A 24,304-nucleotide genomic window follows, 5' to 3' on the forward strand; every position below is an offset into this window, starting at 1 on the left:
CATTTTGGGTATTAAGGGGCAATTTAGCATCGCCAATCCATCTAACCTGCACATATTTGGACTTTGGGAGAAAACCGGAGCACCCGGAGGAATCACATGCAGACACGGAGAGAACGCACAAACTCCACACAGACAGTGACCCAAGACTGAAAATGAACCCGGGTCCCTGAATCTGTGAGGCAGCAGCGCTAACCACTGTGCTACCGTGCCGCCCCCGGATGGGGGGGTGGGGGTGGAGGGGTGGCATCCTGTACTCATCGGAAGCCCCTCACCCTGGAGAAATCTCAGACTTAAGTTGAAGTTTGAGTCTAGAGGGCCTCTTCTTCAGGGACCGCCTGTCTGCCACTTGTCCCAGGTGGCACTACTGGGCCAGAGAGCTGCTGGGTTTTGACTGGCTGGTAGTTCTGGGAGGCAGGACTTCCTCCCAGATGGGGGTGGAAGTCCCACCTTGAGCCAATTAACACCATAAAATGGCTGTGAGACAACCCGGAGAATCGGCGGACCTGCGTCGGAGCAGCGTGGCGCGATTCGGGTCGGGGGCTGCTCTACGGGGTATGCAAAAAAAGCCGAGTCCCGCTGGCACCGTTCAGACCTGCCCTTAGCCGGCGGGACCTCGGCGTGGATGCATCTGGGGGCGGCCTGGTTAGTGGAGGGGGGGGGAAAGGGGGTCCGACCCCGGGAGGGGGGCCTCCGCTGTGGCCTGGTCTGCGATCAGGTCCTACCGATCGGCGGGCTGGCCTCTCGGACTGAGGGCCTCTTTTGTTCCGCGCCGGCCCCTGGAGCCTCACGCCATGTTGTGTCGGGGCCAGCGTGGAGAAGGGAGCCACTGCGCATGCGCACATTGGCGCCGGTCCCACTGCGCATGTGCAGACCCGCGGCACCCATCTGACGCCGGATATCGGCAGCTGGAGCGGCGTGGGTCGCTCCAGTGCCATGCTGGCCCCCTGTAGGGGTCAGAATTGCTGCTCCTGAGGGCATGCTGACGGCGTCGAGAAACGCAACGGCGTTTACGACGGCGTCAACGCTTAGTCTCAGGATCAGAGAATCCCGCTCCATGTGTCATCTTATCGCAACCTCTGTCCCAGTTATTTAATTCTGTGAGGTAGATTTATGTACAATACTGTCTCATTCTCCGTGGAGGTTCATTCCCCGACAGCTTGCACAGTGCCTGATTTAACTCTTATCCTCAGCTCATCTCCTTTGCATCAGGTCTCGTGGAGTGATTAAGAAAAATTACAAATTCCGGAAGTTGCAATTTGTCAGGCTCGGAAAATGCTGAAAACGTTTTACACTACAGCCTGACACCGACCATGCTCCTCTGATCAAAAACCTGTCTTCTTTCCTCATGCTGACTAATATGTTGTACACTTTCTGTCTCTTTTGCTTCAGTTTAAGCTTACCTTTGTCTGAACCATCATCGGTCTCTGGTCTCTCAAGTGCTCCAGCGTAGCAGCTATGTCAATCTCCTTCGCACCTGCAAACAAGCCACAAGATGGATGAAGTGACATCAAAGTGCTGTGCCATGCTGGCAGAGACTGCCAATCTAGATCAGATTCTGCTCCTTCCCAAATTAGAGATCAGTACCTTCACTCATAAGACTGGAAATCACTGGCCAAATGCATGCTTTAGTTAATCCAGCGATACCATTAAGATTTCAGTGAAGCATAATGATGAGCATTGCTCAGTCCATGCAAACCCCAGTCTCACATGCATCAGGTACCACCACTTCCTTAGGGATGGGCATCAAAAGCCAGCCTTGCCAGTGATGTCCTGTAGCCCAAGAATGTTTTTCTTTAAACTGAACAAAGAACAACAAAGAAAAGTACAGCACAGGAACAGGCCCTTCGGCCCTCCAAGCCTGCGCCGACCGTGCTGCCCGTCTAAACTAAAATCTTCTGCACAAAGAACAAAGAAAGAGTCCTAGGTACTCAAAAAGCTTTTCCTTGCCAACTTGAGTTACTTCAGGAGTTTTTTGACCTGTGCAACACTTGATTGTGCTGGGGGAGGGAGCAGCTTAAAGCGGTGTTTTCCAAACTTTTTTACGGGGATCCATTTTTACCAACCTTCATGTCCCACACCGGCCGACCTTCGCGACTCACGCGGGCCGACTTTCACAACTCACGCGGGCTAACATTCGCGACCCAACATTAAATCATAGAATTTACAGTGCAGAAGGAGGCCATTCGGCTCATCGGGTCTGCACCGGCTCTTTGAAAGAGCACTCTACCCAAGCCCACACCTCCACCCTATCCCCATAACCCAGTAACCCGTCCCAACACTAAGGGCAATTTTGGACACTATGGGCAATTTAGCATGACCAATCCACCTAACCTGCACATCTTTGGACTGTGGGAGGAAACCGGAGCAGCCGGAGGAAACCCACGCACACACGGGGAGAACGTGCAGACTCCGCACAGACAGCGAACCAAGCCGGGAATCGAACCTGGGACCTTGGAGCTGTGAAGCAATTGTGCTAACCACCATGCTACCGTGCTGCCCTAATCCCCAACCAACATGACTGAAAGAGATGATTTGGTCATTGTTTGTGGGACCCTGTGCGCACCTATTTGCTACTGCATTTCCTATCTTACAGCAGTGACTACACTTCAAAAGTACTTACTCGGTTGTAAAGCACTTTGGGAACAACCTGAGGTCATGAAAGGTGCTACATAAATGCAAGGTGCTACATGAATGCAAATTGAAACAGTCCCCAGATGAGCTCTCAGTTGCGGGAAAGACCACTCTATCAGGACTCTGTTTAAATTCGGGGCCTCAGCGGTGGGCGCTCTGCCGAGACCGCACTTAATCCCGTTTCCTGCACTGGGGCCCTCCACTTGCCGGAGCTCCTCAGTGCAGGAAGACATCGGGATGGGGGTGTGACCCTGCCTTGCATTCAGCGGGAGCCGGGGCTGCACCTCATCAACGAACAGAGGCAGGAAGAGACCCTTCATTGGCCGCTCAAGCAGCTCTATTGAGCTCTTGCAAGGTAGCTTGGTGGCGGGGAAATTTCAGGTATGCCTCCACCATCCCGCCCCCTCAAATGTGCATCCTTCCTGCCTCCCTATATCACTATATGGACCACCTTGCCTCCCTGTCCATCTCCAGCTGCCTGATAAAATCCAGCGTAATGAGTTTGCATCCCACAATCAATTAAAATTTCTTGTCTTGTCAGTTCAATAAGCTTACAGGAAAAACCTACCCAACAACAGTTACAAGGCATAAACACCCACAATGTATATCAAAGTGTTTGGTTCTTGGAATACATGTTAGGAACGTGGTTCTGCGCATGTGCACCGATGAGCGGGCACGCATGTGTAATGCACCCGCATTTTTTCATATGGTCGCAGCCTTTTTGAAGGCCGCTCGCAGCCGGCATTGTTAAAAGCCGGCTGCTGCGGCTATTGCGCGCGAATTTGCGCAATCGGGAGCGCCGCGATGGACGGCTCCGCGACCCTCCCGACACCCGCTCAGACCTGAGCCCGACTTTGAAAATGCCTGGCTTAAAGAGATACATTAAATGTGTGGGTGCTTCTTACCCTACAATGTAAATTGCTGCCAGGGGGGCTGGTTAGCTCAGTTGGCTGGATGGCTGGTCTGTGATGCAGAGCCATACCAGCAGCGCGGGTTCAATTCCCGTACCGACTGAGGTTATTCATGAAGGTCCCGCCTTCTCAACCATGCCCCTTGACTGAGGTGTGGTGACCCTCAGAGTATATCGCCAACCACCTCTCTCTGAAAGCGGAGAGCAGCCTATGGCCCTCTGGGTTCATGGCAGTTTCATTTCATTTCATTGCTGTCAATAAGCCAAACAACGCTGGGTAACCCTGACGGAAAGTTCCAAAACAAAATGAGTAGCATGCTTGCTCTAGATCACAGATCTTTGAAAGAAGCAGACCATGTAGAAAGACAGTAGCAGCAGTTAGATTCTGGCACCGAGCCCTCTATACACAGTTGCAGTATTCCATTATTGTTGCTCTGTGAGCTTCCACTAATCTATCAGGAGAACCACGAATTGCTGTTTTCTAACGGTTTCACATTGCCGGTCATTAATCAATAATTATCAATGTTACAGTAATCGCCTTGTGGAATCCCTAAAGCCTCCTTCTCAACTCTTGTCCTATTATCTTTTTATTCTAATTGTGGCCCAAATCATTTATTAATGGAAGCCAAAATGGGAATAACTCACTGAGCATTTTACTAATTACTGAAAATATATCTGCTCAATCTTCATCTGTAATTTCTTTTTTGAAAAAACGAACTACACTACACACATAAATATTCATTAAAAATAAACTTCCTGCCCTAGTGACGTATGTTTCACGGGCTGTGTAAGTTCCAAGCGTTGTGCACTTAATTGCCCTCTTGGCATTTCCGCTAGGTTTAAAATGGTTAGGATTTGCAGTTACAGAGTTAAGATTCCACGGTGCACTCTTTGAAAGAGATACAACAATGTGACCTGAATAAATACAAATGCATTAACAGTTTCGAGTCTATTATGCAAAGTTGGACAGTGTGCAAATTGGCAACTCGAGGGCTGACAAACACATTTTATTTCTGTTTGCTAATGTGAGGGATGCTGCAGGCATCCAAAGACCGATCTTAATTCCTGGTGGGAGCTGAACGTGCTGGGGGCAGGGCCAAGGCTGTCCGCAAACCATCTGGTTCCCTCGTCAGGCACCCAAGCAACCTGGCGGGAAGCAGCAGCTACCGAGTGGGGGAAGGGGTTATTGGATTGCTGGCGCGGGTGCTGGGGAATAGTTACCAGCTCTCGAGCTGAGTGGTTGGGAGGGTGCTGCGGGCTGGAGAAGGGGACGGAAGCTCGAGTCGGGGGTGGCTCAAGGTTTCCTTGTGGGGCCCAGCGCAGCATCGGCATTAGAGGTGCCAGGCCCTCTTGCCGCTAAGGTTGGTCTGGCAGTGAAGCCAGGACGCCTTTCTCACTCAGACCTGGGGGTTAGAATTGGAGGCGGGCCCTGCTGACAACATCAGAGCTCAATCTGCATATTTAAAGTGAGATCCTATTGCCTAGCGGCATGCGAGCATCTCAGTTGATCAGATTAAAAACAATCAGGGAGACAGTGAGATTGGTCGGGACGGATAAGCCATTCATTTGGATTGACTGACCCTCCATCGGTAGGATTCTATTGGGTGAGTAGGGTCTAAAGTCGGCCCTCTTCGCGTCAAAGAGGCACTTGGACATCGGAAAAGGGACAGTCATAGTCTCAGAATAAACCTCCCTCCAGTCAGACATGCACTGATCTGACGAGTCAGGGCAACAATTCTATTTTCCACGCAAATTATTGCTACGACCGCCCTCAGCAAAATAGTCAATTTAGCATCGGCTTAGTGCTATGGATAAATGTAAGCCAGAAACCGGATTGCTGCTCTCTCCAAATTCATTTCACATAGGAGCCACACAGCTAGGAGCTCCAATGCATCTGATTCAGCTGGATTTGAGCCCAAGTCTCCCAGAGGTACAAGTGCTCCTCAGGCATTTGAATTTAAGATCAAACAACCTCATCAGGAAATAATAAGTTTGCAATTGATTCCATCCTCTCCGAAGCTTCAAATAAAGCTTAATAAACAGTTGATCAGTGCATTTGATGGTCGCACCATATCTTGCACATATTTATAGAGCACTTAAGGCACAGTGCCGTTCTGTGATTGCAATTTCTGCGATCTACAGCTGATGCCACATTCTATATCCTCAGGAGCATTGCTAAGCTAAAGCATTCAGGACAATCTACTGGATTCACTCTTTTTGTTCTGGACTGCATTCTTAAGTACAGGTGAGGGGCGGCCATGGAGTGAGTGGTCGCACATAAGGTGGATCCTGCCCCAGGACTGGTTCTTGGGCCCTTTTTGCCTGTCTTACAGGGGTGGTGCAGATGGGATAGTGATAATATTGAAGAACTAGGATTTCTCCACTGGTGTGTGATGCCGAAGAGTTACCAGATGAGGAATGTGTCGAGCAAGGGGCATCCTTTAGGCCTGGAGGACACACAGGATGGCGGAGGGACCTGTGGCGACGTTGACCGCACAGTGGGATCGATGGAGCAGTTGGTCGAGTTCCTTTCGGCCGAATTTAAAAAACAAAGGCTGGCGGTTACTGAGGCCCTGGCAAGAGTGGCGGAGCCAATTCGGGCTGCCCTCCGGGAACAGCGGCTGTAAACTCAGAATGCACCGATCCAGAAGGTGAAGCTGACACTTGGCAACCCCGAGGGTGGGATCACCTCTTTGGAGGCAGAAATGTTGATGATGTCGGAGGGGCAAAATAACCTGAAGAACCGCTCAAGGAGTCAAAATGTTTTTTTCTTTATTTGTTCGTGGGATGGGAGCATCGCTGGCTGGGCCAGCATTTATTGTCCATTCCCGTGTTGAAGGCAGTAATTAGGGGGGAGTTAATCTTGATCAAGGCGCATAGGGAGACTGTGGAGAGGATGGAAAGACAGAGGTTGGTGAAGGCCCTTCTGACAGTGGATCGGCAGTACTCGGCCACCCCAGAGGAGGATTTGCTGAAGGAGAGAAAGAAGCTCCAGATGGAGTTTGGACTGTTGTCAACGGGGGCGGCGATGGGTCAGTTGCACCCGATATGTTTTATGAACATGAGGAGAAGGCCAGTAGGTTGCTGTACAGCACCTGAGATGGCAGGCGGTTTTGAGAGAGATTGAGCAGATAAAGTACTCTGGGGGCAGGGAGGTCTCTGACCCAGGTAAGGTGAATGGGGTGTTTGAGGCCTTCTATAAGGTGCTGTACAGGTCGGAGCCCCCAGGGTGGGGGAGGGGGGAGGGAGAGAGAGAGAGAGAGAGAGACTCGGACATGAAGCAGTTTCTGGATGGCTTGGATTTCCCGGTGGTGGAAGGGGGGGGAAAGTGCAGGGGCTAGGGGCCCCACTTGGGCTGGAGGAGGTGATGAGGCGCATTGGTTCAATGCAGTCTGGGAAGGCTCCGGACCCAGACGAATTCCCAGCGGAATGTTATAAAAGTTTGCAACGCAGTCGAGCCCTCATCGAATGAAAATGTTTAACAAATCGTTAGCCAGGAGGAACTCCCGGCCACGTTGGCACAAGCTTTGATTTTGCTCATTTTGCAAAAGGACAAGGATCCAGAGGATCAACCGATATCACTGTTAAATGTGGATGTGAAGTTGCTGGCAACGCGCCTGGAGGACTGTGTGCCGAGGGTGATAGCTGAGGATCAGACGGGGTTATCATCCAATATTAGGAGGTTACTGAATGTGGTGGCGATGCCCCCGATGGGCCAGGAAACGGCGGTGATAATATCCATGGACGTGGAGAAGGCGTTTCATCGGGTTGAGCAGGGGTACCTTTTTGAGGTGCTGGGGCGGGGGCGGTTTGGCTTTGGACCGGGTTTATTGACTGGATTAAGTTGTTGTACAGGACCCCATGGCAAGTGTATGCATTAATGCAACAAGTTTGGGGTATTTTTGTTTACACAGGGGATCAACCGGTTATGGTTGCTTTGTTCAGAGTTTGAAATCAGTTTAAGCAACATTTTAAGCTGGAGGGCATGTCTTTGTGGGCACTGATTTGTGGAAATCATAGATTTATTCCAGCAGGGTTGTATTCAACATACAGAGTTTGGGAACGGGAGGGGATAGAAAGATTTAGGGACTTGATCGTGGAACGTAGATCTTCGGAGTTAGGGGGACTGGTAGAGAAGTTTCAGTTGCCGAGAGGGCATGGGTTCCAGTACTTGCAGATTAAGAATTTTGTGAGGAAGGAGCTGGCCAGGTTTCTGCGGTTACCGCCCCCTTTGTTGCTGGAGAAAATTGTGTCTGATGATGAGATAGGGGAAGGCAAGATCTCTTTTTAAAAAAAAGTATGTCTTTTTTTTCCAATTAAGGGGCAATTTAGCATGGCCAATCACAAACCCTGCACATCCTTTGGGCTGTGGGAGTGAGACCCAGGCAGACACGGGGAGAATGTGCAATCTCCACCTGGACAGTGACCTGGGGCCGGGATCGAACCTGGGTCCTCGGCGGCGTGAGGCAGCAGTGCTAACCACTGCGACACCGTGGGGGAGGGCAAGATCTCTGACATTTACGGGCAGTTAATGGAGAGCGAGAAAGCTTCGATGGAGGAGATGAAGAGGAAATGAATGGAGGAGTTGGGTGCTGCATTTGGCTGGGGTTTGGAGTGAGGCCTTGCAGGATAAACTTGACCTCCTCATGTGTGAGATGGAGTTTAATTCAATTTAAAGCGCATATGACAAAGGCAGGTATGAATGTTTTTTTTCCGGAGGTGGGGGACAGAGGCGAGCGGTGTTTAAGGGGACCAGCGAACCACACACAAACGTCCCGGTCCTGTGCCGGAGATCATGGAGTGAAGGTGGCCCCGAGCCCATGGGTGATGGTATTTGGGGTATCGGAAGATTCAGGGGTGCACGAGGGGAGAGAGGCCACGTGTTGGACTTTGCCTTCCTGATAGGCGGAGGAGAATCCTGTTAGGGTGGCGGACTCTGGAACGGCCAAGGCTAGCGGGGTGGGTGAGTGACCCAGAGGAATTTTTAAGTTTGGAAAACTTGCCTTTAGGGGTTCGGAGGAGGGGTTCTACTCAAGGTGGAGGCTGTACATCTTCTTTATGAGTTGGTCAGTGTCAATGGGTGTGGTGGGGTTGTTTTGTTTTATATTATAGTTTCAAGGTGGAGCATGTGGGTGATATGATGGAGGGGGTGTTTATAATGAGAAATATATAATGTTGGATGGAATGCTGTGTTTTATATATAAAATGAAAATGGCCTGAATAAAATTATTTTAAAAATAAAGTGCAGGTGAGGGAAATTACTCATCGCAATGATTCATCCTTCCATTAAAACCCTGTGATTTCCGTATCACAGTGCCCGAGTCCTCAAGAGAATCTCCCTCCATGTCCCTGCCCAAAAGACCATTCTAGGCTTTGCCTGCGATAATGGCAGACAGCAGCTCTGTTGGGGATGCCTCTGCCTTGCCGATTAGAGTGGGCAGCTCCTGGGAGGACCAGGAGGTTGAAAGCAACCATGGATGACGAGGTGTGATGCAGCGCTCGAGATGGCGCTTGTTGGCTCCTCAGATTTAATCTAAAAACTGTGGAGAAAATTACATGGGCCTCATGGTGAATCCACCAGCTGTGCAGTAAAGAATATTCTGTCTCGCCCGAACGAATTTTGGCAATTCCAAGCTCGAAAGGACATAGACCCCTTAACAAGCTCTTTAATGGGCTCAAGGGTCTTTAATTGGCAGCGAGCACATTTCCCACTCCATCAGACATTGCGGCCTAAGTTTTCCAGTCCCGCCCACAGCGGGCATCGTCACAGACAGGACGGAATTTTGGACAGACCAACAAAAGGTCCTTTAGTTTCAGGCAGGAATTTCCAGGCCTGCGGTGGGAGGAGCCAGAAAATCTCATCCAGCATTTCAGAAAAAAGCTTTAACGTACACACTTTTCTTCCTTTGTGAATACCACCTTATTATAGGGACGTGGTTCAGTGGGCCTTTGCTTCAGAGGATTGTTGGTCAAGTCCCACTCTAGGGACTTGGGGCACGCTCTAGGCTGAGACTCCTGAGGGAGTGCTGCACTACCGCAGATGCCAGGTGGGATATTCTGGCCGTTCCCGTTGGCAGGATCGTCGGGCCCCGCCGACGGCGATCTCTCACCGTGGATTCCCCAGCGACGGAGGGTGAGAATAATGAGAAACCCCGTCAACGGTAGTGGAATCGGAAGACCCAGCCACCGGCCATTGGCAGAGCATTACACGCCAGGGTGAGGGGGGCATGGAAAATCCCACCTGCCGTTTCTTGAATGAGTTGTTCTATCGAGTCCCCGTCTACCATATCACTATTCCGAGGAAGAGCAGGGGGAGTCCTAGCGAATGGTTATACGTCAACCAACATCATTAAAACCAATATACTGCTCATTAAAACACTGCAGTTTGTAGGAGCTTGCTGTGTGGAAACTAACTGCTACATTTCCTATCACAACGACTATCTTTAAGAAGTAATTAATTCGCTGTAAAATGTTTTGGGACATTCTGAAGTCACGAAAGAGACCAGGATTTTCCAGCCATGCCCCCGGTGACGTGTTTTAAGGCAGTGGCGGCGGCTCACCATTGGCCACTGGCAGGATCTTCTGGCGTCAATGGCCATTTGTGTTGCTCACCACCCATGCCACCAGGAACCTGGCGCAGAGGATCAACTTTGGTGGGATCGGAAGATCCCACCGGCAGAAAGTTCTGGAAATCGCAGCACTATATAAATGCAATTCTCTGCTTTATCCATGTGGAGATGTTTTTCTCTGGTCACTATTTGTCGCAAAGTCTTAAATGTGTTTTCACCACAAGTAGCCAAGAAGGTAGATGAGGGCAGTGCAGTCAACGCTGTCTCCATGGACTTTAGCAAGGCCTTTGACAAGGTACCGCATGGTAGGTTGTTGCATAAGATGAAATCTCACAGGATCCAGGGTGAGATAGACAATCGGATACAAAATTGGCTTGACGACAGAAGACAAAGGGTGGTTGTAGAGGTTTTTTTTCAAACTGTGGCGAGTGGTGTACCTCAGGAATCAGTGCTGGGTCCACTGTTATTTATATTGGATGAGAATTTCGGAGGCATGGTTAATAAGTTTGCAGAAGGCACCAAGATTGGTGGCATAGTGGACAGTCAAGAAGGTTATCTAGGACTGCAATGGGATCTTGATCAATTGGACCAGTGGGCCAATGAATGGCAGATGGAGTTTAACTTAGATAAATGTGAGGTGATGCATTTTGGTAGATCAAATCGGGGAAGGACTTACTCAGTTAATGGTAGGGAGTCGGGGAGAGTTACAGAACAAAGAGATCTAGGAGTGCACGTTCATAGCTCCTTGAAAGTGGTAAAGAAGGCATGCGGTATGCTTGGTTTCATTGGTCAGAACAGTGAATACAGCAGTTGGGACGTCTTGTTGAAGATTCTAAGTGCCAAACAGAGGAAACATTCGCCCACATGAATGATTCTGTAATTTTTTTTTCAATGAAATGAGGAAAGTAACAAATGAATTAGAATACTGGTCGGTGTTCTGAATGCTGTAAAACACTCAATATAAATTATTTAACATCTTCTTTTGTGATTTTTGATGTCTACTGACCTTTGCCCCTTCAATTACCATAATCCCTCATAACATGCTCTCATGTGTCAAGAGCTGTTCAGAAAGATGCCAGCATTTTCAACACCCAAGTTCCAGGCATTTGAAATCGTTTTACACTGGGTCGATCTGGCACTGGACAATTCCCTGGCAGATTTCACCTCGGCTCGCCTCAGGCTGGGCAAGATTCATCTATTGAAACTGAGTGCTGCTGGCACTTGTCTCCATTCAAGCAAAACCGTTCTGTGCACACAAACACCACTCTGCTAATCCTCAAATGTTTGAAGAACGGAACAAGCTTTTTATAGCTGATAATACTGAGAGGGGGAGGGCGGGGGAATGAATACTGCCGGTACTTTTGGTCTATTGAATATTTGAAATTTCCCCCGTCCTTTACTTTAATGTATGAACGAGGACAGACAGGAAACGGACAGGTTCATCCAGCCTGACCCTCACTACTGTGATGCCTTGTACATCTCAATATCCTGCCCCGTCCAGAAGCCACATAATCCCCTCGCAGACGCCAAAAACCCAGTAAAAGCCCAGGTCAATTAGGGAGAAACAAAATTCTTCTTCAAAGTCTTTAAAATTATGGACGATATTGCTAAAGTGGACACAGATTCTTGTGGGTAGGAGCATAAACAGAGACCAGCAATATAATATAGTCAACAAGAATTCCAGTAGGGAACATACGTACATACAAACACAAGTTAGGAGCAGGAGTAGGCCACTCAGCCCCTCGAACTTGCTCCGCCATTAAATAAGATCATGGTTGACACTAACTGCAACCGCAACTCCACATGCCCACCTACCCCTGATAGCCTTTCTACCCCTTGCTTCTAAATAATCCATCTACCTCCGTCCTAAAAACATTAAAGACTCTGCTTCCATTGCCTCTTAAGGAAGAGAGTTCCAAAGACTCACTCCCTAAATGGGGGTTTCCCCTTTTGCAAACAGTGTTTAGTTCTAGATTCTTCCACAAGACGAAACATTCTCTTCATGCCCAACCCTGTCAAGGTCCATCAGGATTTTGTATGTTTCAATCAAGTCACCTTTTACTCTTCTACACTCCAGCAGATACAAGCCTCTTCAACCTTTCCTCAGAAGACAACCCACCCTTTCAGGTATGAGTTTAATAAACCTTCTGCAAACTGCTTCCAATTCATTTACATCCTTCCTTAAATTAAAAAAAAGTCTTTCATGGGATGTGGGCGTCGCTGACAAGGTGACAGTTTGTTGCCCATTCCTAACTGCCTTTGAACTGCATGACTTGCTCAGTCCTTTCAGAGCACAGTTAAGAGTCAACATTGCCGTGGATCGAGTCACATGCAGGCCAGACTAGGTAAGGACGGCAGATTTCCTTCTAAAGCACATCAGTGAACCAGATGGTTTTTATGACAATCGACAATGGTTTAATTGCACATTTTTATTTGCCATTGTGGGATTTGAACCCGGGATGCCAAAACATTCCCCTGGATCTCTGAATTGCTAGTCCAGTGACAATACTGTACACAGTTCTCCAGATGCGGGTGAGGATCTTCCATTGCCCAACGCTGGTATCGGGCGGAGAATGGAGCGTTGAGGGAAAACTCCTTTGGCACCCAGTTGCGATGCCCCGATCCCCACCAGTGGCCTCAGCTTGTTACCTGCCCCATGCCGGCGTAAGAATACTAATCACCGATTTGCATCTATCTCCATTTGATTAATAGGCTGGAAGCCCAGTTCACCACCACCTGCAACCTCACCCCTTCCCATTTGGCACCAACCCCCACAGCGGGGGATCCTCTGGGTGGGCTTTGGTGAACGTTTGCCCAAGTGCAGTCCTGACGTGGTGGACCCCATGGTGGGTCAAGGGTGTCAGTGCATAACTGAGGTGCCCTCCAAAGTCCAAAGGAAGCCCCCTCCCCCCCCAAGATGGAAATCCTGTCCCCCATCCTCCACCCGACATATAGGGGCATCTGCCACCTCTCCACATCACTGGTCACCCCTCCACAGATTCACATGCTTGAGGGTGACCTGACCACCCCCCGCCTCCCCCCCCCCCGCATCAGAGACTCATCAGAGGTCCCCATCAGTCACCCCTGCCTGAAAGCTGAAGAGCAGTCCAGGCAGTAAAGTGAAAATCATTGCATTATCACTTACTGCTGCCTCAGACAAAAGTGTTTAAAGCAGCAGCTGTTACAAGTGACGGACGCTTCTTCAAAAGCCAAGTACACTTGAAAGGGCTTCAAATCCCTTGGCAGTTTTTGAAATGCTTAGTGCTCACTGCTGAGAAAAGCACTTATCACCTAGATGTGATTAGATTGTGATTAGCTTCACAGCAGGGTACTTGAGATGCATTCAAGCGTGAAGTGAAATGACAATAAACAATGCCAGAACCTGGCTGTCAGGAAGCCATTACCCTGTCAATTCCAACTTACTAAAAGCTATTTCTCCTTTGAAGTGAATCGAAGCATTGCAGATCGAAGGACCTGAGGTGGTTTAAAGCCTCGTCATATGTTTTGGCTTCCCATGAAGTAACAGCTGCTGCTTTCAACACTTCTGTTTGAAGTAGCAGCTGTAAGGCGCTGAAAAGCGTAAAAGCAGTGACTGTTTTTAGCTTCATGTCAGAGGTACCTGGTGAGGGAGTCTCTGATATGGAGGGTCTGTGATATGGGGTGTCTCTAATTTGGGAGTCTCTGATACGGAGGGTGTCTGATATGGGGGGTCTCTGATATGGGAGGCCTCTGATATGAGAGGTCTCTGATATGGGGGTCTCTGATATGGGGGGTCTCTGATATGGGGGGTCTCTGATATGGGGGGGTCTCTGATATGGGGGGGTCTCTGATATGGGGGGGTCTCTGATATGGGGGTGTCTCGTATAAGGGGGTGTCTCTGAAATGGGGGTGTCTCTGAGATAAGGGCTCACTGATAAGGGAGGCTCTCATTGGGAGGTCTGATGCGCGGATGACATGTGGGGGTCTAATGGAGGGCTCTGGTAGGGGTGGGGGGGAGGTCGGGTCACCCACTTGCGTGCGTATTGTAGTGGGTGTATTAATTCCCGTGGTGGTGGGTAGGAAGATGCCCCTACTTGTCAGCAGGGAGGAGGACCGGCAGGATTTGCATTGTTGGGGGGGGGGGGGCAAGTGAATTGCTCCTAGGCGCCGCTCCGACACCAGCACTGGCCAGGATCGTTTCTACTCTGGCGGGAGAACATAGGGCGGGATTCTCCGATTGCCGGCTCTGAAATTGCGTTCACCGATTGGACGGAGAATCCATGTTTACGCCAAAATCGGCGGCGCCGTTTTTCCAATGCTCTGCCCCCTCAAAAACAGCTTGCTTGAGGAGTATACTGCATGCCATTGGGACAGCCTCAGACGTCACCTGAGGTCCTCCCCCGATGCTCTGCCACCGATGGGCCGACTTCCCGATGGCATCTGTCGCGTGTCCTCTCAATTTTCATCCGTATCGGCAGGTAAAACCGGGGGCTCTATGTAGCACGGCTGCTAGGCCCCCACCAGATGGAGCATCGGTGCGGGGGCAGCGCAAACCTTTTGGCCGTAAGACCAGACACATCTTGTGGACATAGCCACAGAATCGGAGAATCCCGCCCACAGTCTCCCAAACGGAGAATCGTGCCCATGCTTCTTTTTTCATCTTCGTGCCAAAATGGACATTTTCACAAAGAACATAGAATTTACAGTGCAGAAGGAGGCCATTCGGCCCATTGAGTCTGCACCGGCTCTTGGAAAGAGCATCCCACTTATGCCCCACACCTCCACCCTATCAACGTAACCCAGTAACCCCACCTAACCATTTTAGGACACTAAAGGTCAATTTAGCATGGCCAATCCACCTAACCTACACATCTTTGGACTGTGGGAGGAACCAGAGCACCCGGAAGAAACCCACGCAGACACGGGGAGAACGTGCAGACTCCGCACAGAAAGTGACAAGCCGGGAATCGAACCTGGGATCCTGGCGCTGTGAAGCAACCATGCTAACCACTGTGCTACCGTGCTGCCCTTAATATTTTCACATTACACTCCATTTGCCAGATCTGTGTCATTCATTTAGAACATAGAACATACAGTGCAGAAGGAGGCCATTCGGCCCATCAAGTCTGCACCGACCCACTTAAGCCCTCACTTCCACCCTATCCCCATAACGCAATAACCACGCCTAAGGGCAATTTATCATGGCCAATCCACCTAACCTGCATGTCTTTGGACTGTGGGAGGAAAACGGAGCACCCGGAGGAAACCCACGCAGACACGGGGAGAATGTACAGATTCCGCACAGGCAGTGACCCAAGCCGGGAATCGAACCTGGGACCCTGGCACTGTAAAGCCACAGTGCTAATCACTTGTGCTACCATGCTACCCTACTTAAACTATCTATGTCCTCTTGTAGCCTCATGTCCTCATCACAATTTCCTTTCCTACCTTTGTGTCAAAGGTACCTTCAGTTCCTTCATCCAAATCATTTATATAAATTGGAAAGAGTAGAGGTCACAGCAGTCATTCCTGTGGCACAAAACTCATTCCATGTTGCCAACCAGAAAACAACCGTTTTATGCCTATTGGCTATTTCCTTTATAGCTTCTTTACATCCCGATAGTTACCCCTACACCATGAGCTTTTGTTTTATAACCTTTGATGTGGCACTTTATTCAACACCTTCTGGAAATCTAAGAACATTATACCCTCTGATCCCCTTTTATCCACAACATGTGTTACTTCTACAAAGAACTCCGATAAATTGGTTAAACATTATTTCACTTTCACAAAACCATGTTGCCTCTGCCTGATTACCTTGAATGTTCCTAAGTGCTCTGTCTATAATGTCTTCAACAATGGCTTCTGACATTTTGTCATGACAGATGTTAAGCTAACTGATCTGCAGTTTGCTGCTTTATGTCTCCCTCCCTTTTTGAATAAAGTAGTTCCATTCAGTATTTCCAATCTACTGGAATCTTCCCCAAATCGAGGGAATTTTGGAAAAATTAAAACCAATGCAGCAACTATCTCAGTAGCCACTCCTTTTAAGGGAATCCATCAGAACCTGGGGACTCGCCATTTCATAGCTTCAACAGTTTGCTCCATACCACTTCCCTGGTGACTGTAATGTTCTTGAGTTCCTCTCTCACTTCCAGTTCCTGATTTACAGCTATTTCTGGAATGTTCCTTATATCCTCCAATGAAGACTGCCGTTCACTTCATCTGCTATCTCCTTATTTTCCATTATTTAGGAGAGGCGGTGGCATAGTGGTGCTCTCACTGGACTAGTAAACCAGACACCCAGAGTAATGCTCTGGGGACCCAGGTTCGAATCCCGTCACTGCAGATGGTGAAATTTGCATTCTCTAACAATCTGGAATTAAGTCTAATTATGACCATGACACCATTGTCAATTGTCGTAAAAATCCATCTGGTTCATTAATGTCCTTTAGGGAAGGAAATCTGCCATCCTTACCTGGTCTGGCCCCAGACCCATAGCAATGTGGTGACTCTTAACTGACCCATCAAGGGCAATTACGGATGGGCAATAAATGCTGGCACAGCCTGCAACGCCCACACACCATGAAAGAATAAAAAAATACAATTATTAATTCCCCAGACTCACTTTCTATAATTCCCCTGATTGACTTCACTAACTCCATTCTTTTGTAACTATCCATAGAAACTCTTAATATCTGTTTTAATATTTCTACCTGGCTTTCTCTCATACTCATTCTTCCTCATCAATTTTTTGCCATTCTTTACTGTTCTTTATATCCTTCTGACCTGCAACTCATCTTTCTACAACGATATACTTTTTTAAAGTTTGAGCCAGTCTTTAACTTTTTTAGTTAACCAGAGATGGTGTTAGAGGGGGTAGGGGTACCCCTGTTGGAATTTTTATTTCTCATTGGAGTGTATTTATTCGATGTATTCCAAAGTATCCTTTTGAATGACAGACACTGCATCTCCATTAATCTATCCCTTAACCCAGGGATCCCCCAGTGACCTACCAAGTGCATCAGGGAACCCCAAACATTCTCATAATGTTGATTTGCCATGGAATAGGTGCGGACAAAGAGTTCAAATATAAACAAGTCTTTTCTATCTATATCAATGCATGTATTAGGAATTAGAAAGAGTCTCACAGTCACAATTATATTCGGCATATATATGGCCTCTCACATTAAATCCTGGACAAGCCTCACTCCAATGGCCTCTTAACATTAACCTCTGGTAGTAGGGCAGCACGGTAGCACAGTGGATACCACTGTGGCGTCACAGCACCAGGGTCCCAGGTTTGATTCCCCGCTGGGTCACTGTCTGTGCGGAGTCTGCACGTTCTCCCCGTGTCTGTGTGAGTTTCCTTTGGGTGCTCCGGTTTCCTCCCACAGTCCAAAGATGTACAGGTTAGGAGGATTGGCCATGCTAATTTGCCCTTAGTTAGGTTAGGAGGGGTTATTGGGTTAAGGGGATAGGGTGGAAGTGAGGGCTTAAGTGGGTCGGTGCAGACTCGATGGGCCGAATGGCCTCCTTCTGCACTGTATGTTCTATGTTCACGCTTGAGTGATTTTGAACTGTCAGCTGGAAATTGACAGCACTTAACTCTGCTTTAAGTGTTTACAAACACTGCAGTCAGAGCACTTCAAAGTCATTCAACCGCGAAGGAAGATGAATGGAGAAAAGGTGACAGCAGGGTATGTGTAGAAGCTGTCAATCACATCCCAGTGAGGGAAATTAATGAATGGCTTGCAGCTCAAGGATCTGAGGGGGTTTAAATACAGCTGATTGTTTTTCTCTTTCCAGAATTGAGACGTGGTGCTTCCTGTGTCTGAGCCAGTAGGTGGATTGCCCAGGTGAGGGTTACAACAGTAATTTGTTCACTGCCTCAGTCTGGACTGTTCTCCATCTTCCAGCCAGGGGTCTCTTTTCTGGCGGTCTTCCTGACAGGGGTTTCTTTTCTTAGGTAGTCTTTGAGGGTCACCTTACTTAGGGGGTCTCTGGGAAGGTCTCTTTAGTTAGGGGGTCAAGGGGGGTGATATGGGGGTGTAGAGGGCAGGTCTTGCATTGTGGGGTGGGGGGAGGATGGCCCTTGGATGGACTCCTTAAGGAGTTGCCCCCTTTCCCACTATAACATCAACCACACCAGAGCCACGTTTGTCCATACCTGTAGTAATTCTTGCCTATGTGATTCTTGGCCCAGAGGATATGGAGCCCAGGCCACTAAGTGGATACAAATGGGTCTTGATGATCGATCCCACCACCAGTGGGGGGGGGGACATCGGAAATGGATCCCGTTTTCTCCCCGACTCTGGATTCTCCACCTCACCGGGAACTCCGTTACTTGCAGTGTGGGACAGAGAATTTTTTGCCCAATATAAAATAAAGTGTACAACTCTGAGGCGAGCACAGGAACGACCTGAGTGTCTCGGTGCGTAAATCATTGAAGGTGACAGGGCAGGTTGAGAGAGAGGTTAGTACCAAAGTCCTCCATCAGCAAACTCCAAATGAGCCCCATAGATTAGAACATAGAACATTACAGCGCAGTACAGGCCCTTCGGCCCTCATATGAACATATGAACAAGGAGCAGGAGTAGGCTATTCAGCCCCTTGAGCCTACTCTGCCACGTAATAAGAACATGGCTGATTTGATAGTCACCTCAAATCTGCATCTTGTCCATCCCCTTTCATCCTCTTACCAAAAATCTATCTAACTCTGCCTTGAAAATATTCAAAGACTCTGCTCCAAAGAACTCTGAGAGTTCCAAAGACTCATGGCCCTTTCAGTGTAAACATTGTCTCATCTCCATTTGAAATGGGCAACCCTTATTTTTAAACAGTGACCCTTAGTTCTAGTTTCTTCCACAAGAGGAAACATCCTCTCCACATCTACCTTCTCGAGACCCCTCAGGATCTTGTGTGTTTCAATAAGGTTGCCTCTTACTCTTCTAAACTCCAGGCTTGCCCAACTGTTCCTCATAGGACAACCCGCCCATTCCACGTGTTAGTTTGGTAAACCTTCTCTGAACTGCTTTCAACACATTTACATCCTTCCTTAAATAAGATAACCAATACTCCAAATGTGGCCTCACTAGTGTCCTGAACAACTGAAGCATAACCTCCCTACTTTTGTATTCAATTTTCCTCACAATAAACAATAACATTCCATTAGCTTTCCTAATTACTTGCTGTACCTGTGTACTAGCCTTTTGTGATTCATGCACTCAGACACCCAGATCCCTCTGCATCTTAGAACTCTGCAGGGGCTGTTTAGCACAGGGCTAAATCACTGGCTTTGAAAGCAGACCAAGGCAGGCCAGCAGCACGGTTCAATTCCTGTAACAGCCTCCCCGAACAGGCGCCGGAATGTGGCGACTCGGGGCTTTTCACAGTAACTTCATTTGAAGCCTACTTGTGACAATAAGCGATTTTCATTTCATTTCATTTTTATGCTTCTTTTTTATACGTCCTGCCAAAATGGACAATTTTACATTTTCCGAAAGTATAATCCATTTGCCAGGTCTTTGCCCACTCACTTAACGTATCTATATTATTTTGTAGCCTCCTTATGTCCTCTTCACAACTTACTTTCCTACCTATCTTTGTATCTGCAGCATATTTAGCAACCATTCCTTCAAACCCTTCATCCAAGTCATTTACATAAATTGTAAACAATTGATGTCCCAGCATTGATCCCTGAAGCACACCAATCGTTACATCTTGCCAACCAGAAAAAGACCCATTTATGCCAACTCTCTGCTTCCTGTAAGCCAGCCAATATCCTATCCATCCCAATATATTACCCCATAACATGAGCTCTCATTGTCTGCAATAACCTTTGATGTGGCACTTTATCAAAATTCACGATGTTTGCCTGGAAAATGTGGACTACGTCTAGTACATTCAAAGTTACCTTTCACAAAAGACTGACATTGACCAGGAGATCCAGAATCGCCTGAAATCTGCTGGTGCAGCCTGTGGCCATCTGAGGAAGTGAGTGTTTAAAGATTGCAACATCAAAACTGAAACCAAGCTCATGGTCTACCATGGCGCATGATTCATTCCTTACTGCCTCGGATTGAAACATGGACAACTTATAGGAGGTACCTCAAAGTGCGGGAGTGGAAGATTAAGTGGTAGGACAGATGAATCAACATCAGTGTCCCCACACAAGCAGGCACCACAAGCATTGAGTCAATGATCATAAAGTTCGGACCTCAGATACCAGACTCCCAGAGGAGGTCTCTTCCCTCGTTTCATGTCACGGCAGAGGCACCAGAGAAGGTCAGGAGAAGTGCTTCAAGGTTGTGTTGAAAGCCAATGTGAAGAAATGCAACATTGACACTAGCTCCTGGAAGACCATCACCTTGGATCAAAACAGAGGGCGGCAGCGTTTGTGGTATGAGTCCCAGAATTTTGAGACCCAATGTTGACAAAATAAAGCGGAAGAGCGAAAGTGGTTTAAAAGAACATGCCATGCCCGAACTGATTAAACACGGCCTGACATCCCACCTGACAACAAATGGCCTACATCCTACAAAGTCTGCAGACCCCGAATCGACTTTATCGACCGTCTTCGGACTCATGGAAGATAATCATCATCAGTAACGAGGGACAGCCAATAATCCTTGGCTTTATTAATATGGGCATCAAGTACAAGAGCATGGAAGTTATGTTGAAATTCTATACGACGCTAGTTTAACCTCAGTTGCATATTGCATCCCAGTTCTGGGCGCCACGGTTTAGGAAAGATGTGGGGCGTGATTCTCCGACCTCCCGCCGGGCCGGAGAATCGCCGGAGGGCGGCGTGAATCCTGCCCCGCCGCCAGCTGCAGGATTCTCCGGTGCCGGTTTTTCGACGGGGGAATCGCGTCGCGCCGGTCGGGGGCCGTAGGCAGCGGCCCCCCGGTAATTCTCCGGCCCGCAATGGGCCGAGCGGCCGCCTATTTTTGGCGGGTCCCGCCGGCGTATATTACAACAGGTCCATACCGGCGTGACCTGGCTCTGTAGGAGGCCTGCGGAGTCCTCAGGGGGACGCGGGAGGATCTGGCCCCGGGGAGTGCGCCCCACGGTAGCCTGGCCTGCGATCGGGGCCCACCGATCCGCGGTTGGACCTGTGCCGTGGGGGCACTCTTTCCCTCCGCGCCGGCCAGTGTAACGGTCCGCCATGGCCGGCGTGGAGAAGAACCCCCCTGCGCATGCGCTGGGATGACGCCAGCACATGCTGGCGCTCCCGCGCGTGCGCCTACTCACGCTGGCCGGGGGAGGAGTCCGCACCTTCCGGGCGTTCCGACGCCGGAGTGGTTCACACCACTCCTCGGCGCCGGTATAGCCCGCCCCGCTGGTTAGGGGAGAATCCCGCCCATGAAGGCATTATGGGCAGAATAGATTCATGAGAGTGGCTGCAGGGATGAGAAACTTCAGGTACAAAGATAGATTAGAGAAGGTGGGACTGTTTTCCTTGACAAAGAGAAGATTGAGAGGAGATTTGTCAGAGACATTGAAAATCGTGAAGGGTCTGGACAGAGTAGATAGAGAGAAACTATTTCCACTTATGAAAGGATTGAGATCGAGGGGGCACAGATTTAAAGTAATTGGTAAAAGAAGCGCAAGCGACGCGAAGCGAAATATTTTCATATAGTGAATGGTTAATGTCTGGAATGCATTGCCTGAGAGTGTGATGGAGGCTGGTTCAAAAGAAGCATTCAGAATGGAATTAGATTGTTATCTGATGAGGAAGGATATGCAGGGCTACAGGGAAAAGGTAGGGGACTGGCACTAGGTGAATTGCTCATTTGGAGAGGTTGTACCGACACAATGGGCTGAATGGCCTTCCGTGCTGTAAGAATTCTGTGATTCATATGATTTCCCCCATGTAACTTTAATGTTAACCTGCAGGAGCAATGGTTAAATGAAACCTCTGACAACACCAATACTTCCTCAGGTGGGCACTGGAGCATCAACTTAGATAACGGCCTTGAAGTTTGGGTTTGTTCTTCCGGGTCCCACAAGGAAAGCTTAGGCCTCTTTTGCTGCAGTGTTCCACTTCTCCAGAACGCCCCACAAGGCATCTCCTCCCCAACCCGATCCCACTACCTACATTAATTGAGGGGTTTTATTTATCCCCACTGCCACTCACCCCAAATTCCTACCTGTTCCAGGAGCAAAGTCAGCTGTTGGGTTGTAAAGGAAGCCCAGGAGTAAAATGGTTTGGTGGTCATTTTAAGGAACAAGAAGCCAGTTTCCATCTTACCACCCCATCCAAAACCCGCCTGAAGTTAAAAGTGAGGTCAAGGTCTGACCACTAACACTTAAATTGCCCAAACTATACAATTAAATATTTTTAATTAGAATGCTTCCTTTGTGTCTATAACCCCCATGTTCACATGTCTCGGATTTGATGTTTTAATTTGCCCTTACCCCTCGTGATCCTTCCCTCAGTTATTATTTCTTTCAGATCAACTGTAGACTGTGTTTGGTTTATTTACGTAAGTACCATTTACTTGTAACAGATGTTGAAGTTTTCTGCCTAAAATATTTAACTTGTCTTGCCTTCTGTCCTACTTTGTCCTTTGCCAAGGTGAAAGATTCAGAAATTTTCACTTTCCCTGCCGCTGCACTGGGTTTAGTTATAGATCTTAACCTCCTCTGTTTCTGTTAAAGGAACCACAGGTTAAAAGAGTTATTCCCATGTCTGCCTCCAATGACCAACTTCTCAGACCAAACATTTGTCAATATAAATTTGTACTTTCAGTCTGTATGCTGGCTTTACCACGAATGATTTAATAAAGTTTTAATAAAGCTAGCTAGGGCCATTCTCAATGTCCCACACTTGTGCATCGCATTCTTTTGTTTAAAAAAACAAATGGCAAGGGAGATTTAGGGGTCCACTACTTCAGCCTTTAATCGGCAGATGAACACTGGATCTTTTCTTAGGCCGCAAACTATTTTAGCCCAGACAATGAGAGCCTTGGCCTTAGAAGCCAGGCAGTTTTCTTTCAGAACAAAGTCTTTGCTTGCTTCTCAGTATGACAGCCTGGGAAAGACCCAGCTCAGTGGGGAGCTCAGAGACCTATTCTGCCCTTTGATATTTCCATTTGAACAAAACGCCAAACCTTCAGGTCACAGAGTTTCAAATCATATACACTACAGGCAGAAGGAGAGGAGGTCCATGACAAAATGGCGGAGGGTGGGGGTGACCAATTTGGAGTAACCTCCCCTCACTCTCTCTGCCCAGTTTCACATGACTTTCTTTTGCATTGTGTCAAGCACTAACCCCACGTTTTGAAATGTCGTTTGACATTCAACGGTGCAATGCGATACACACATACATACGCCATCTATCACTGAAAAACAAAGTCAACTCCAATCTTCAAAACTATTCTCAGACGCAAGAAGCATGAGAATCTCAAGATTCCGACTCAATGTCTGAACAAGTATATCGCCAGACACATTTCTTTACTGTTCTTAGGAAGTAACAGCATCAACAACACTGCACTCTCTCTTCTGCCTAGGCATTGCTATGGAGAGAATGGATGAACTCAATGATTGTTTGCAGACCCGTCCTTGCACTGTATTTGCCATTGTTCCTATTCGCCGCTCCAGCTTGTAATACAGATTCTCAGTAGGCACGGCCCGGGTCAACTGAAAGCCTCACCCCCGCCTGTCAATTTCTTTTCTCAGTGGGTGGGTGCAGATGCAGACTCGGTCTGACATGAAAATAGTAAATGTTGCAAATAGAAAAAAGGCTCCTTTCAGTCCCTCAGGGTAACCCAAAATGCTTTACGCCCGATGAAGTGTATTTTTAAAAATCCCACGAACAGCGATGTGATCATGACTGTTTTACTGTTGTTGACACTATCAGAATTACTTTTCACTAAAGGTAGCGTTCCTATCGATGGGCTGCATGATCTTGTTTCCTCAGTCAGCATTTTAGATAGTGTTCCCAACTAAACTGCAGCTGCCATGGACAGTCAAACAGTCACCATCTCAAGGTGAAAGACGGGTTATATATCACGTGGGCTCCTCAGCAGAATGCCCCCCTCATTTGACCATTTTTTAAAAATGTGTTCATGGGATGTGGGTGTCACTGGCTGGGCCAGCATTTTAATGCCCATCCTAACTGCCCGTTCAACTGCCCGCATTCAAGAGTCAACCACATTTCTGTGGATCTAGAGTCACATCTAGGCCCGACCAGGTAAGGGCAGCAGAT

General features: G+C 48.3%; 1 protein-coding gene across 2 annotated transcripts in view; it reads right to left on the reverse strand.

Annotated features, from left to right (window-relative positions):
- Nucleotides 1–24,304, reverse strand: part of ptprn2 (protein tyrosine phosphatase receptor type N2) — a 1,583,832-nt gene that overhangs the window by 23,267 nt on the left and 1,536,261 nt on the right. For both annotated transcript variants that reach the window (XM_072508225.1, XM_072508226.1), the window contains exon 22: nt 1,401–1,474. In XM_072508225.1, the coding sequence (XP_072364326.1) occupies nt 1,401–1,474 (74 nt within the window). The remainder of the gene's footprint in view (nt 1–1,400; nt 1,475–24,304) is intronic.

Source organism: Scyliorhinus torazame, chromosome 6 (genome assembly GCF_047496885.1).
Source record: "Scyliorhinus torazame isolate Kashiwa2021f chromosome 6, sScyTor2.1, whole genome shotgun sequence".
NCBI classification, from domain to species: domain Eukaryota; kingdom Metazoa; phylum Chordata; class Chondrichthyes; order Carcharhiniformes; family Scyliorhinidae; genus Scyliorhinus; species Scyliorhinus torazame.